This window comes from Nannobrachium achirus, assembly GCF_963921795.1.
Source record: "Nannobrachium achirus genome assembly, chromosome: 7".
NCBI classification, from domain to species: Eukaryota; Metazoa; Chordata; class Actinopteri; order Myctophiformes; family Myctophidae; genus Nannobrachium; species Nannobrachium achirus.
In genome coordinates this window covers 32,214,084-32,230,922 of record NC_137816.1, presented here as the reverse complement: position 1 = coordinate 32,230,922, position 16,839 = coordinate 32,214,084, and the positions used below count along the sequence as shown (strand labels likewise).

Below are 16,839 nucleotides of genomic sequence, written 5' to 3'. Positions count from 1 at the left end.
AATTAAATGCACAAATACCTCTTTCGTGTGTGCCTATTCGACGGGAGTAAACATAAAAACCATAGACAGTATCGCTGTCAAGATTCATATTGTCTGCAGAGGGCTGGGATGCCTGACCTGTCACTGAGTTCCCGCTGGAAAGTTCCTGTAGCGAGGAATCCCATTCCCATGTGTAGAAGTAGAGCTATAATAACGTTCCACAGTCACTGTAAACCCTGAATCCGCAGCCCGGGGGATCCATAATCATGACGATCCATGGAAGCCTGTGAGACGAGGGAGCACAGAAAGAATTCAAGGAACATTGATGAGACATGAGAGAGAGAAGCTCAGTGAATGCTATGGCTGTCATGGAATTCTATTTGACGATTAATTGTTTACAAATAATTGTGATTAATAGTTTGATTTTCTTTTGGCATTCAACCGTGGATAATGTTGATTGCCAAAAAATATAATTGTGCGACATAGCGGGGCGGCATAGCTCAGGGGTAGAGAAACCGTTATTAGAGCACGAAGGGTTCCCGAAGGGTTCCCAGTTCGAATCCGGGCTCCCCCTGAGTTAATGTCGAAGGGTCCTTGGGCAAGACTCTGAACCCCACATTGCTCCCGGTGAGCTCGTTGGTACCTTGCATGGTTTCCTCCGCCACCGGTGTATGAATGTGTGTATGAATGGGTGAATGTAATGCACAATCTCTGTAAAGCGCTTTGGATAAAAGCGCTATATAAATGCACCATTTACCATTTACCATTTATCTCTGTAGTTCACGTATTTCGACAGACATCCGTCCGTCCAACAACTCAGCGCATGCTTTGCCGAGGACCTGAGGGAGTGTGGTGCCCGACGATGAGTCGATCGGAACATCGGTTGTGCAGAACCTCCGATCAGACCAATAGGCCCGTACGGACAGACTGGCGTGTAAAACAGGTCTCTGACAACGGGTCTTGTATAACCGGTTGGGACATGCATTCCCAACTTGCATTATTCCCCAATAGCATCGTTCCCGAGGATGTATGATTAGCTCAATTTTTTAGGTAAAAATTGTGACAAAATGTCATGCTATTTTAAGCCTAATGCAGTTTCTTTAATGCCAATTAAATGTTCTAGTCTCTGTAATAGGATGTGATGGTCAATGGCGTCAAATGGAGCGCGATAGTCTAACAAAACAAGTACAGACAGAACTTTGTCAGATGCTACTCTAGGTCTAGGAGGTAATTTGTAACTTTCACCATGCTATCTCTGTGTGATGATGTTCTCTAAATCCTGACTGAAAATCCTCAAATATGTAATATGTAAGTAGAAAGTAGTGTAATGATTGGCAACTGCTTTCTCAAGGAGCTTATAGAGCCGGAGAGGATTAGCTATAGGTCTATAAGTTCGCTAAAATGTCTGAATCAAGTGTGCGATTTTTAAAGACGTTTAATTACCGCTACATTACTTTAATGAACCGTGAGCACATGGCTTGGCTGTTAGACAGACTGAGTTATTGAAGATGAGCTGCATATTTGTACACCACAAGCACACATTTCCATACACAAAAGTTAGCTTATTGAGGAGGAAGTGTGTGCGTGAATCCGTGATGGTGTGCGTGGGCGGAGGATTAATCTGTGATTCGTTGCTTGTGTTTTGTTTGTGTGCCATGCAGTGTCTCCACTGAAAAGATAATGTCTTCTCTGTTGGTGTGTTTTTTAACATGAATGGGTCGAAGAGGACATTACTGCTACACACTTCATTACCACCAACTATGATTGCATGGCAAAAACAAGTAACATGTGTTGTGAACCTTGAATTGTGTTCAGAAATCACCACCATGCGTTCCTCATTGTGTGTTTCCCCCACGTAGCCTTTCTCCCTCTCTCCTCTCTCTACTCTGCCTTCCTCGCATTTATTCTCTTATTCCAAGGCAAAACAAGTGGACCCTTATGGGTCCATTTTGGTTCCATTTGCACAACGACTTTTTTTTATTTTTTACAGTGTACCATTTTGGTATAGACAGCAACATTCTTATTCTACATGCTCGCAGACCAGGCTGCAGTCAACAGGGGCCAGAAGGAAGCTCATTGTCCAATGTCAATGAGAGAGAGAGAGAAAGAGAGAGAGAGAGAGAGAGAGAGAGAGAGAGAGAGAGAGAGAGAGAGAGAGAGAGAGAGAGAGAGAGGGAGATGCTGAGAAGGGAGGGAGGGAGGGAGGGGGGCTTGTGTTTTGGGTTTCTCTTTAAAAGGCCCATGTCAGGGAAGGTCTTAACACAGCCTGTCAAAAGCTGGTCTAGCCTGTGAGCACTCTGCTGAATATTCATGGTTAGGACCAAAGGGGGTGTGTAAGGGAAGGGGGGGGGGTGTACAGACAGAGAGATGGAAAGGAAACAAAATAAGAGTAAACAGGCAGAGAGAGAACCCCTGCTCTGCAAATCGGAGGTCACCTTTTTTCTTTCTTGTGTGACACTTTGAATTTTGAAGCAGCTAACTAGCTAGAATTATCTTTTTTCTTTTTTTTTTCAGTTGAAGGAATGTTTTGGGCTATCTGTGTGAATGTCCTCGAGACATTCACAATATAAATGGAAAATGTTAATTGAAGTTATTGGGGGTCGCAGCTGAGGTAAACCTGGTATCTCTGTATAATCTCTACGTTCATCACAGGGTGAGTGGTGAGATGGATCTCTCAAATGAGACGAGATAACCTTCCATTACCCTCCAGCAATGGTCTGAAAAGGCAGCGGTTGAAAGTAACTAAGTACATTTACTCAAGTACTGTGAGTATAGTGAATATTTCCGTGTTCCAATACAAACAAATTAAACATTAACGACCTGCTGCAAGCCCTATCTTTATACTTTAGCTATTCGTAAATAGCCGATCTACAAGCTCAAAACGTTTGAATACAGGCCTTTTACTTGGCACTACACTATGTAACTTTTTTTTATACATTTTAATGTTGTCCAATCTGTATGAGTATGTTTAATACAATTGGGGTGGTTATATTTTGTGCCCATTTAGATTGTGTCATGTCTCACCTAGACATATAGGATCTCACACACATTTTTACCTTCATCCCCTGAGCAAGCTAGCAGGCACCTATTACTGTAGCTCAATGGTACAAATGTCAGCACTTGCACAGGACACCGGGTTCAAATCCGATAGTTCAAAATGGTATATTCCCAGGTTCCGCAGTTCAGCTGCACAGGTGCAATGCATTATTGTTAATATGGCTTGTTTACTAACATGCCAAGTTTAGCTGCACTTGAACAACCATTCCAGGCTGCCATATCCAGCCCAAGAAACCATAGAAAAGGGGGTAAAAATAGAATTTACTTCTTAAAATAAATGTATCATCCCTGTTGCTAAGGTATGCCAACATGACTGACACCAGTCATGTTGCCATACCTTAGCTTTTTTTTTTAACTGAAGCCACTGAGGGAAAAGTATTACTTTAGTGGAGAAAAAAATGTGAGGTGGATCCTCAACACTTTCAGCAGGGGGTGCTGTTGTGTCTTCCCAGCAGTATGTGTGGTACCTGCCTACTGTATTATCCCTCTTGAGGAGATGTCTCTCAGCTGGTGTCTGGGTGCCTCTGACATTGGTGGGGATTGAAGACAGGTGCTGTGGAAGCTACTGTAGTCAGTATTATAATGCAAACATCTCCACACTTCAGGACTGTGACCTATGTGACCTAGAGCAGTGGTTCTCAATTTGTGGGGGTCCCCAGATGATTACCTTAATGTGCAACATTGTTTTCTCACTCAAGACTAAACAAACCAACATAAAGTTTGAGTGTATAGAGGGTATCTGCACATTTCACAAAGTGATAATTTAAAGACTTTTTAATACCTCTAACATGACAACAACCTCTAACATTGGCCAAACTGACAAATATTAGAGGCATTGTGAAAATAGCAGATCTACATGCTCTCAACGCCTTGCGGTCCGAGGCGTTGTGAGCATGTAGATCTGCTATTTTCACAATAGAACCGTGTTATACAAAATGTAATGCCTCAACTCTTAGTGCTCGTCAGGGTGGGGGGTCCACTGTAAAAATATGATTATTGTGGGGGTCGTGGCTTGAAAAGGTTGAGAACCACTGACCTAGAGCGAGGGTTCCCAAACCTTCCAGGCCGTGACCCCTTGAACTGGGGACCCGTCCCCGACCCTGACAAGCACTTGGAATTGTAAGAGTTGAGGCATTACATTTAGTTTGACCTGGTTCCATAGATAATTATTGTGAAAATAATAGACCGAACTACCAGATCGCAACTCGTAATGTGAGGCCTTGTGAGCTAGAACATTGCTTATTTTAAAATGTTTGCGTCTCTAGAGGTAATATTTGACAATTTGACCAATGTTGGACCATTTTTATAGTATAGGCCTAGTCTGTTGGTTACTTTGATGTAGTATCGATATAGTATTTGATGTATGTATTTATTTTCATTTTAGTGGTGTTAAAAAGGTCTTAAAACTACTTCCATTGTCACTTTAGAAATGTGCAGATACCCTGTTACACTTATACACATGTTGGTTTGTTTACTGTTGTGTGAGAAAGAAAACAATGTTGCACAGGCCGGGAACACATTTTATTGTATGGGAGGGAGGAGCTTACAGTACATGTACAGTATGTAACATATTTGTTTTTGTAGGCTAATTTCCGATTTACCGTAGTATAAATGGGTAAGCTATAATCATCTGGGGAGACTCCAAAATCACTTGGAGACCGTTTGGGAACCATTGCAGTGATTCTCAACCTTTAACTAGACCAGGGCCCCCTTGAAAAATGTATTGTGTACAGGTGTGGACCCAGAAGCAGACGAGAAGGCATGCAGGTCAAATCCAATAATATGTATTCAACACATGAGGGGCAGGACCGCAATAAAGGCCACAGACACAGAACACAACTAGGAAAGTGGTCCTCGCCGGAGCACATCTCGCCAAGTCAGGTAGGTTATTGTGGACCAGCAGTGTTCGGAATTCAGGATGTCATGAAGTCAGGATGGAATATGAAAACATTGCCTCCTGGTGGCGCTATATTAGGGCAATGTTAAAAGGCTTGTATTTATTTGTTTGTTAGCGGAGACAATAAGGCCCCATTTACAGTGGCAGCCAAATCCAGTCTGAATCAGTCACATCCAGATTGGAATCTGATTTGTTCCATGTGACCATGTGACCATTTAAACTAATCAGATTACAATCTGGATGTGACACAGATCTGATTCAGGCTGGATTTGGCTGCCAGTGTAAATGGTGCCTAACACATGTCTAGGATCAAGCACTGAGTGTTCAGAGTGAGTCCATCATGTAGGCTACAAGCTGACTGATTGCTGAATTGGCCACAGGTGGGCAGTAGTCAGAGAGCTGCAGGGCTGATGAGGAGTGGAGACAGGTGTGTAAATGGGATTTATTGGAGAAAGCAGGCAGGCAGACAGAGAGAGAAACAGGTGGAGAGACAGAACGTGGCATGTGCCTCTCAGGAGGGCTTTTCAGAAACCTGTCAACCAGTGACATCATCCTTGGGGAGATCTTGTTTTAACATGATCTTTAAAAATTATATAGATTTGTATTATCGCGAGAATAATGGCTTCATTTATAACATGGTAACTTTTAAGGAATAGAAAGTCATTACCCAACGATGATGTCACTGGCAGACAGGTTTCTGAACTGTCCAAATCTCTCCTACGAGACACAGGAGTAGAACGAATAATTGTGCTTAGGTTAGGGAGGACCTAAGGTTAGTGAGGACCAATTATATGAAGATAGGTTAAAAAGATAGGTTAAAAAATGGGGACCAATTAGATAGGTTAAAAAGTGGTGAAGTCGCCTTTTAACGTTTCCAACTCGACCCTTTTAAATGCTTCCTGGAAAACATGGATTGTATCTGCAGCCTTCATCACATAAGGCTTTTTCAGCTTGACATGTAAACATAAATGTTATAAAATAAAATATTGTCTAATCCAATTTATATTATTTTAATAGGTTTGATACCGATATAGTATGTTTAAGGTACTTTTTATTTATTTATGTAGTGAATTTTTACTTTGTGCTGATTGGATTTTCACTGGTTTTAACAAATGCACATTAAATGGGCAGACTTCAAATGTTCTGGTTATAGAAGCCTTGATTTGTGTAAATTCTGGATATGTGAGTTCCTCACTGAGAAATGCATTGATCTAAATTCCATTTACTTTCTCTAAGAGAAAGGTGTTAAGACTAAATGCATTGTTTCAGTGTCTTGGTCCAAACCATAGCATCAGACACCAAATTGCTTTGCCGTGTTGAAACATCTAATTTGTTTCCAATGGGGGGAAATAAGCGACACAACCGGTCCACCCTCTGCCAAGATAAACTACTAAAACCTCTTGCTTCTTGTCTCAGGCCTGACAAGTTTACTATCCTAATTGGCCTCAGTGGGCAGAACATCAAATGTGCAAATAATTTTCCAGCCAAAAGTCTAGTTCTAGTTCTATCTTTGGATGTCCTTGCCTGCTCTTATTGCTTTGTCTTCCAGCCTGCTTTTCAAAGAAAGGAGGCCCTAGCTGTTGGATCACTGTCCTGTATGATTCCTGGAGCACATATTGAGTTATCTGGTACAGAACTGCTAATGAGAGTCCAATGTGCAATCACAGCATTACAAATCACATAATGTGTATGACCCAGCCACTGTGCACAGCCAGGCATGTCTCGACTGCACTAACAAATTACAGATGGGCTTCCACTATTGTTCCAGTGTGTGCTGTTGTTTTGCGGTTCGGGGGATTGGGTTACCCGTAATTAAGAACATAATTTGGAACAGGCTGGGTCGTCCCCTCTGCCGGATCAGCTTAGTAGCGTTCAAGGGACACAAGACCCAAGACAATTTCACATCTCCACACATATGCATGTCTGCCGGGAGTGCTTCAGCTATAGCAATATGGATGTGTGCATTCATATGGTGTCATTTGCCTCAGCCTTCTACTGTTTGACACTTGTTAATTACTTTTATAACTGCTACACAAACAGCACCAATAAAGTCTTTCATACACCACCCACACACATGCACGTATACGCACGCATGCGTATGTACACACGTGTGCACACACACACACACACACACACACACGTTTACTTGTGAGGATATAAACATTTTAGGATAGCTATCTGTTGAATGCAATTTTCAGCTCTTGTGAGCTTATCTGCAGTTTTTTTTTTATGCAAACACCATCACACAACTAAGAATAAATCAGGCATAACCAAACCCTAAAGTTGCCTAAACCAACCTCTGCCTGCCTTTTCCTAATCCTAAACTGAACCTTTTCGTAACTGTTAGCCTCCGTAAATCTTTTTTCAACCATAACACAAGCAATTATGGACGTGTGCCTGTTAGTGTGGGGATTTAAGAGGAGCAAATGCTAATTTCTTGCAAATTTGTCTTAAAGCGCAAAATTTTGCACAGATGTAGCCCAGGGCTTGCTCTAATGATTTAGCTAGGGCGCCCGAGCAGACGACCTTCGGGGTCGCCACAGCGGCCAAATCAAGTTGGGCTCCCATCGACTTTCAATACAGGAGGAAAATACCCAGAAAAACATTTTTTTTCTGGGTATTTAAGTAGGATCTGAGGGGTCTAACTTGGGGTTTGTCATGATGCTGAATCCATTGCAGGCATTTGTTTTGCACAAAAAACATTCCTTGGGCTAGAAATGCCCTCAGAAAACAATTTATGTATGGGTGAGCATTCATTTTAGTTGGAGGTCTTAGGGTTTTTTTCTCGTGCTAATCAGTCTAAAAGTGCAAAATTGTGCACAGATGTAGCTCAGGGCAAAGGGCATGCTCTAATGATTTAGCTAGGGCGCCCGAGTCGGCGACCTTCGGGGTCACCACAGCTCCAGAAAACACCCACAAAACTGACTCATCTCTTTTCATCACTAAACCATCGTTTTCTGGGGCCATTTGTAGCCCAAGGAATGTTTTTTGTGCAAAACAAATGCTTGCAATGGATTCAGCATCGTGACAAACCGCTAGTTAGACCCCTCACATCCTACTTAAATACACAGAAAAAAGTGTTTTTCTGGGTATTTTCCTCCTGTTTTGAAAGTCGATGGGACATGGGAGCCCAATTTGATTTGGCCGCTGTGGCGACCCCGAATGTCGCAGACTTGGGCGCCCTAGCTAAATCGTTAGAGCATGCCCTGAGCTACATCTGTGCAAACTTTTGCACTTTTAGACTGATTAGCACGAGAAAAAAACCCTAAGGCCTCCGACTAACATGAATGCTCACCCATACATGCATCGTTTTCTGAGGCCATTTCTAGCCCAAGGAATGTTTTTTGTGCAAAACAAATGCCTGCAATGGATTCAGCATCATGACAAACCCCTAGTTAGACCCCTCAGATCCTACTTAAATACCCAGAAAAAAAATGTTTTTCTGGGTATTTTCCTCCTGTATAGAAAGTCAATGGGAGCCCAACTTGATTTGGCCGCTGTGGCGACCCCGTAGGTCGTCGGCTCGGGCGCCCTAGCTAAATCATTAGAGCAAGCCCTGGGCTACATCTGTGCAAAACTTTGCGCTTTAAGACAAATTTGCACGAAATTTGCATTTGCTCCCCTTAAATCTATGTGTGTTATACTTATGGTAGTAATTTAGCAGACAGAGGATTAGACATTTTGAGGACAACTGTCTTCACACACACACACACACACACACACACACACACACACACACACACACACACACACACACACACACACACACACACAGGCAGAAATAAGTACAGAAATAAGTACAGAAATAACAACAAAATCTCCTAGCACAGTATTAGCAGATTTTGTGACTGAATTGATCTAAGCGGGTTTTCTTTTTGTTTGTTTGATTCTTGTTTTTGTTTTTTGTTTTTTTATAAATCTAGATGTATACAGCTCCTGGTGCATTGTGAGATGGGTGAGCAGCTGGTAGATCCTGTTCATTATTCCATGGCAGCTGGGAGGAGAAAGAGGAGGGGAAGCAGCAGTGGTGCAGAGTAACCAAGTACATGTACTCAAGTACTGTATTCAGGGGCGTCACAGGGGGGGGGGGTTGGACTGAGTTACTAGGGCCCAAGGTGGAGGGGGGGCCTTAATTATTTTATACTTTAGCTATTGAAAAATAGCAGATATAGCCTACAAGTTCACAGCACGGCACCGAGTGCCGCGCTGCGAGCTTGTAGATCTGCTATTTTTTTAAAGTCGTGAAAATGTGTGCAAATCTTTGAATATATATGTATTTTTTAAGCGAACATTTTTAAATCAAATTTTGCTTCCGGGGGGTCCCTGGAACGAAATATTTTGAGATGGGGTTCCGTGGCCAAATACATATAATTTTGGGGGTCCTTCACATTAAACAGAGCACTGACATTAGGTTTTTCAAAAAACCTTAGAAGACTTGCTAAATTTTTCATGAATAGCAGATCTACAAGCTCACAGCGCCGCTGTGAGCTTGTATATCTGCTATTTTTCAATAGTTAAAGCACAAAATAATGCATAATAATGCATTCCCAGTCTAAATGGGTTAAACCCCCTCCTCCCCCTATGAAGAACATTCATGGGGGGCCTGCAGTGAATCCTTGTACCCAGGGCCCAGAATTTGGTGCAACACCCCTGTGTACTCAAGTACTGTATTTAGAAGTACAATTTTGAATACAGAACTTTTAGCCTAGGCTACTTGTATTTCTAAATAGTGGTATTGCTACTTTTACTTAAGTAAAAATAATAACAAATAATAAGCCTACTTCTTCCACCGCGGAGAAGCAGGAAAATTATGGCCTGACCGCAATCACCCAGGACACAGCAATGCTATTAGTCCTCCAATCCAATCTCATAATCCAACGGGGCAGACACTGCTTTAATCAGACACCTGGGAGAGAATGCCTCCATCCCATTTCATTACATCAGAGCCAAAATCAATCCGATTTCCAGTGTTCAACGATTACCTTCAACAATGGATGACTAGTTCCGAGTCAGACAAGATATCGTTACCAAAAGAAGCCCTTCCATTTTCAAATCCTTCACTGCACCCTTGAAAACCGCCGTTGTGCTTATTCCTTCCAATACAAGAGACTGGAGGGGGTTTGATTTCATCATCCGCTTGTCAATTCTGCTCATCCATTTTGTGAACGATATTTTTTGAAACTTTAAAAGGATTTTTTCCCCTTTTTTATTTAAACACATATCAAGCGGAAGCCAAGACATAACCTCAAAATAATAATTACATTATGCCGATGTGTACAATGACTGATAACTAATCTTCTATAATACGTGATGCCAGAATCAGTTTTTCTAGAGTATTCCTATCTTTGAAGATGGATATCTTAAAGTAGCTCAGGAGGGAGAGCGGCCGCTTCAATCCCCAGCTAACACCGTGTTAGTATCGAAGTGTCCTTGAGCAAGACACTGACTGACCTATAACTGCTCCAAATGAGTAGCAGGTTGGTGCCTTTTCCTCTGCCATTGGTGCACGTGAATGGGGGCGGCATAGCTCAGGGGTAGGGAAACCGACACTAGAGCACAAAGGGTTCCCGAAGGGTTCCTAGTTCAAATCCGGGCTCCCCCTGAGTTAATGTCGAAGAGTCCTTGAGCAAGACTCTGAATCCCTTGTTGCTCCCGGTGAGCAGGATGGTGCCTTGCATGGTTTCCTCCGCCATCGGTGTATGAATGTGTGTGTGAATGGGTGAATGTAATGCACAATCTATGTAAAGAGCCTTGGATAAAAGCGCTATATAAATGCACCATTGTTGGATAAAAGCACCTTTTACTGTACCAATCATCTTGTTTTAGAGTGACCTTCTTCATAGCATTGCCTGCCCATCTCACCATGCCACTTATTACATAATTATATAGCAGAGCGACTTACTGACTTACTTTGTGAATATAAAAGCTGTGTGTGTGTGTGTGTGTGTGTGTGTGTGTGTGTGTGTGTGTGCGTGCGTGCATGCGTGTGCACGTGTGCGCGCGTGTGTTTTCCTCCACAGCCCCATATTATTATCTTTGTCTGCATGTGCACACTGCGTACGCACATGGTGATGCTGAGAGTGTCAGGGAAGCTGAGAATGCGAAGGCAAGGCGAGCCTTTGTCTGCTGTTGAGAAGCCGACTGGCCGGGGCTCCAGCTGGCTCCATCCCGCTATGGGTGGTGTTTGCATGTGAAAGTCAGCGGGTCCCTTAGCACATGGTGTGTGGGGGGGGGGGCAGTGGAGTGGAAGGCTGCTTGATCAGGTTTAAGGCCTAGACAGCTATCAAATTATTTGTGCTTATATTCTAGAAATTGCTTTTCCAATTAATCAGATATAGGTTGCGTTGTTTAATACTTTGTCGTGTCATACGATAATAATGAAAATAGCCAATTTACAAGCTCACAACGTTACTTCAAATCAAATGTTACACCCCTGATCAGGATGCCCACCACCATCACCTCACCCACCCTGCTTTCCTGTTCTTGCTCAGGGAGGGAGCACATGTGCGTTCTCTTGGTCTCCACCCCACAGTAAAAACAGTTTTATATAATTGCCCAAATGCTTTTTTGGAGGAGAGAGTTTTGCAGGACAGCTTTTGGAAATCAGTTTGAGAGTTATACATTTGGTAGGATAGAATATAGATCCAAATCTTGGCCCTTCTGGGTCTGCAACTCTGAGAGTGTATACAAATGGAAACAAATGGGTCCATTTGGTTCATTTGCACTATTTTAAACACTGCCTAGTGCCTATATTAGCCTACAGTGCATGCTCAGAGAAAGCTTCAACAACAAAAAGCGGGCAAGAAGAAGGGGCGTGTTAGATCACCGACAGGACAGCTTTTCAGGACTCTCTCTTTTACAGCGGCCAGCCAGTGTGTCTGCTAGTGAACGTGCACGTGTGTGCGGTGCGCGTGCGCGGGAGCCGTGAACATGTGTGCGTGTGTGGAGCGTAGAGCAGTGCAGCCACTGCTAGCCAACACACACATCGCACACACACGCGCGCGCACGCGTCACACGCACGCACACACACACACACACACACACACACACACACACACACACACACACACACACACACTTAACATTCGCTCTCACAACATGGCGATGAAGCGCCGAGAGACACGACGGCTCTCCCCCGACTAGAAATCATGCGACTTTTATTGTGATCCAAAAGGCTCGGGGACTCGAACCAAAAGAGAGAGACAACAATAAAAACCAAAAGAGAGAGACAACAATAAAACAGCCAGAATATCCGCATCTTTACGCGCCGGGCGGAGACAATAGCGGGATTCCAACATATACCACGCATGCATGTCGGGCTATAACGGTATTATAGCTGGCTCGGTGTAGACGCACGTTGCTTTTTACTACCCCTCTGGTGTGGAAATCAAAGGGCTTGTGTGTACATGGCGATGGAGAGCACTGCTGTCTGGGGCTTCTGTCTACTTTCACTGGTGATCTTCTGGGCTGATCCGTCCAAGCAAGGTAAAAAACAAAACACACACGCACGCACACACACAGCCACACACTGTTTTTAAGTCGCCTGCAATGATTCCTTGGTAGGCTACTGTATACAACCCAAACACTGGGTCGGGACCCTTTTGTGGGTCGTGGACACGTTTTATGGGTCCCTTCATTTTTGGTTTCCTACATTTATGTTTTTAAATTATTGTTATTTTAAAACATTTCCAAAACATATTCCCCAAAAAAAAAAAATCTAAAATATTCAAGCAAAAAAAAAAAAAAATCTACATTTTTGTTTTAGTAATTTCATGAAGAAATCTAAGAAAAATCAAAGAAATCCCATAAAAATGTGGACACAAATGTTGTAAGAGGTGCATGGTGAAAATAGCCGATCTACTCGTTGTGAGCTTGTTTTCACTGTTTGGATCCCAGGGCAAACGTCACATTTCTTTCTTGGGTCCTGAGCTAAAATGTTTGGGAACCACTGTGGATAGCATACTACGTGCATGTGGGGTTTAGAGACACTTGTTTTTAGCCCTGCCTTACCTTACAGTGCCGATTTACGCTCAGCATGGCTGGCTATACAAGCTGGGATAGCTGCTGGGTAGTTTGTTGCACCTTGCTTGCACCATGCGATATTATAGGACTGGAGTATTTTCAAATGAATCACTTAAATACATCCAGATGCTTCCACAAGCTCACAATGCCTTGCAACGCTACGCGTTGTGAGCTTGTAGATCTGCTATTTTTATTATTGTGCTACTTGTGTCAAATTCTTTCTTTTTATTTTTCACCTGGTGTTTTCACCGGATATTGTAGCACTACAGCAGCACGCCTAATAACTGCACCTTTCATCAACAGAACCCAACGTGATCCATGCAAGCACTTCAAAATAAGTGTTATGATTTTTAACTGTGCTGATTGCTGAATAATCCGGGGACATTGTTTGGTGGTGAAATGAATGGTGAATCTCCGGCCAAGCTGTCTGTACTGGTGGTCAAGGCCCAGTAACACGTTAACCTCATGTAGCCTCTGCTCTGTTGGTCAGATTTAGTGCTTATAGATAGCCTATATTGTTCTCTTTGATCTTCGTATTATTTCTCCAGGCCATGGTCTGTTGGTGAGCCTTTGGCGTGACAAAGTTGCAGCACATTTATCATGCTGCTGGCTGCTGCTGTAGTAGCCTCATGCAACAATGTAGCGATGAGCGGCACATCAATGGTGCCGCCCCGGGGGCTTCAGAAGAGACCGGTGGAGTTTATAGGATCAAACCAGGCAACGGAGCTTATTAATATGTGGGCCTGTCCAGTGGTTCAGCCCTTTTTAATTTCAAGGCGGACCCCCCTGCCTCGCCCCCTGTCCCAGGAGTGCAAAAATGGAACCAAAGTTCGTTCGTATGCTTGTGTGCACTCAGAGTTACAGACCTGTTACCCCTCCTCCTCAACGGAATATTATTATAATAGCCTTGTTGTCAGAATGCAGCTGGGACAGTAGCATCTGGTTTTGAAGAATGATTACTGTAGACAGTACATATCATTCAATTGTGATCAGAATGTAGGCCAGGCCACTTGTGAAGGAGAGCTGTGTCAAACTGTCCAAGCCAAGTGGTTCTCAACCCCCCCCCCCCCACTCAAGGAACCAAATACAAGAACGCTCAGTACAGCAACCTAGTTGTACTTGGACCCAGACAAATCTGGAGATATCTGCACGGTCGGACCCACTAATCCGACTGCAGCAGACTTCGCAACATTCGGCACGGCAACTCGCTTGCTCGGCAGTGCCTCTCGTGGATCAAGTCCGCTTTAGACAGCGCGCCTCCATAGTTTGAACTGTTTATTGTTTAATTTAGTTCCTAACTTAATATAAGGTGCTATAGTCTGTTCCCCAAGCGGGCCGAGTGTTCCGCCTCGCTGGTACCGACTGTTCTCACCAAGAGGGCCGCGTGTACCGAATGTTCAGCAGGGAAAAAGGCTGTGTATACCGAGCGTTCCGGTTGCCAGCTGGAACCCTGATGGGTCCCTGGACCTCACTTTGAGAACCACTGGTCTAAGCAGTGTCAGAGGTTTCTGATGCAGAAGCAAACAGAGTCATTGCCGGGTGCTGGGTGACAACTGAGAAGCAGAGATCTGTGTACAACAAGCGTATCGTCTCAATCAAGGCTGCAGCACGGACCTGTGTCCAGTAGCCTGTATGACCACGAATAGAAGGCAGGGTTATCTCACTCTGAAAGGAGCAGTAAGTGTTTTTATTTTGTTAAGATGAGTGTTAAAGGGCTCTATATTCCCATAGTGTTTATTCAGTAACAGGTGTTTCCCTGTCTCTCCAGCTCTTTGGTAAACAGAAAATGTATGTTCGTGTCCGGGATATGAATTTATCCAATCAAGAGAGAATAGAGGATAAAGGATAGGATAAACATGTGAAACTGGAAGCGATGACACCAAGAAGTGAGCTGACACAATTGGAACTGCAAACTATAAATGCTGCATTTATATAGCACCTCTATCCGCTTACAGGCGCTTTACAGAGGTTGTGCATTACATTCACCCATTCACACACACATTCATACACCGATGGCGGAGGAAACCATGCAAGGCACCAACCTGCTCACCGGGAGCAACTAGGGGTTCAGAGTCTTGCTCAAGGACTCTTCGACACTAACTCTGGGGGAGCCGAATTGGGAACCCTCCGTGTTCTAATGATGATTTCTCTACCCCTGTGCCACTGAGCCAATGAAGCTGATAAATGGGTATTTCTCACCCGATTGGTTGAAATTGGCAGACCACCTGAAAATGTATTTTCTATTCATTAATATGCTACTTAATGGAAGTATCATAGAGTATGAGATAGGGCTGGGCAATTTACCAAAACATATATCAGAACCTATAACTGACTTAATATTGCCATCGAGACGTGTACATACTGTATACAGAAAAAAAAGATAATTGACTAAATCTATTACTCTCGTTAACCACTTAACCCTTACTTCATTGTACAATGGTGGCGTTCAAAAATAGACAATCTCCACGCTCCAATATGTTGCATTGGACACGTGAGCCTGTGAAAAAAACAAGAATTGTTCATTAATCATAATTGTTCACGTCTGGTGATGCTCACAAATGACTTGTGCTATGTGTACATAGAGAGGGTAAAGTGTTAGTTGCGTGTGTGTGTGTGTGTGTGCGCACGTGCGTGTGTACAGTATGTGTGTTTGTGCACTGTATATACACAACCATATTTTGTTCCTAGTTATTCCAGGCTGTTGGGCAGCCCTCTCCATATCCCCCCAGATCCAGCTCTACCTCGGGCAGTGTGTACCTGTACCCACTGTGCAGTCTGGGTATAGGCACAGTAGGGGTGTGTGTGTCTGACTGTGTGTGTGTTTGTGTGTGTGTGTGTGTGTGTGTGTGTGTGTGTGTGTGTGTGTGTGTGTGTGTGTGTGTGTGTGTGTGTGTGTGTGTGTGTGTGTGTGTGCGTGAGTGTGCACACACACACACACACACACACACACACACACACACACACACACACACACGTGTACTTCTATACTTGTGAGGACAACTAGGGCAGTCCCAATTATTACATAATCGTCTAATCACAATTATTTGAGGTAATCGCAATATTTTTGCATAATCGTCATAATCGTTTCCATGTTGAGAAATGTTAATATAGTTTCAAACACTTTCAAAAAGTAGTGGAAATAGCCGACCTACAAGCTCACAACGTGTCGCATCGCGACGCGCTGTGAGCTTGTAGATCGGCTATAAAAAAGTATAAAATTGTCAAATATGTCAGTAATTTCTTAGTATATTTAAGTTATGTGTCATAATTGCCATGTGCAACTTCAAAGCCTACAAGCCAAACAGAAATGTAATTGTCAATGACAAATACATAATTAAATTGTCAATCGCAATTATTTGAGTGACAATTAATCGTCATGTAAAATGTCATAATCGTGACAGCCCTAAGGACAACAGCGTTTTAGAACGGTCATTTTACAAATGCCATTTGCCTGAATCCGAAAATAGCTTGTCATCGGCTATTTCGGGTGCAAGATACCGGTACTCAACAAAGTGTAAATCAAGCATAACCCCAACTCTAACCCCTAAACCTAAACTTATCCTAATCTGAATCTTGTCCTAATTGTGAACCTACTGTAACTCCCCCAAAGACTTGGAAAAGTCTCCTCACAATGTGTAATTCTCGAATTCCACTATACTAAGTGGGGACTTTGGGGGTGGATCTGTGTGTGTGTGTGTGTGTGTGTGTGTGTGTGTGTGTGTGTGTGTGTGTGTGTGTGTGTGTGTGTGTGTGTGTGTGTGTGTGTGTGTGTGTGTGTGCTGGAGTGTGTGTGTGTGTGTGTGTGTGTGTGTGTGTGTGTGTGTGTGTGTGTGTGTGTGTGGGATACTGGGAGTGTTTAACTTGGGAACACCCTATCCATTGAT

At 43.3% G+C, this 16,839-nt stretch overlaps 1 protein-coding gene across 1 annotated transcript in view; it reads left to right on the top strand.

Annotated features, from left to right (window-relative positions):
• The first annotated feature begins 12,152 nt into the window (after positions 1-12,152).
• Positions 12,153-16,839, top strand: part of igdcc4 (immunoglobulin superfamily, DCC subclass, member 4) — a 158,359-nt gene continuing 153,672 nt past the window's right edge. The window contains 1 exon segment of the mRNA XM_080730184.1: positions 12,153-12,418. Within this exon segment, the coding sequence (XP_080586310.1) occupies positions 12,340-12,418 (79 nt within the window). The 5' untranslated portion in view covers positions 12,153-12,339.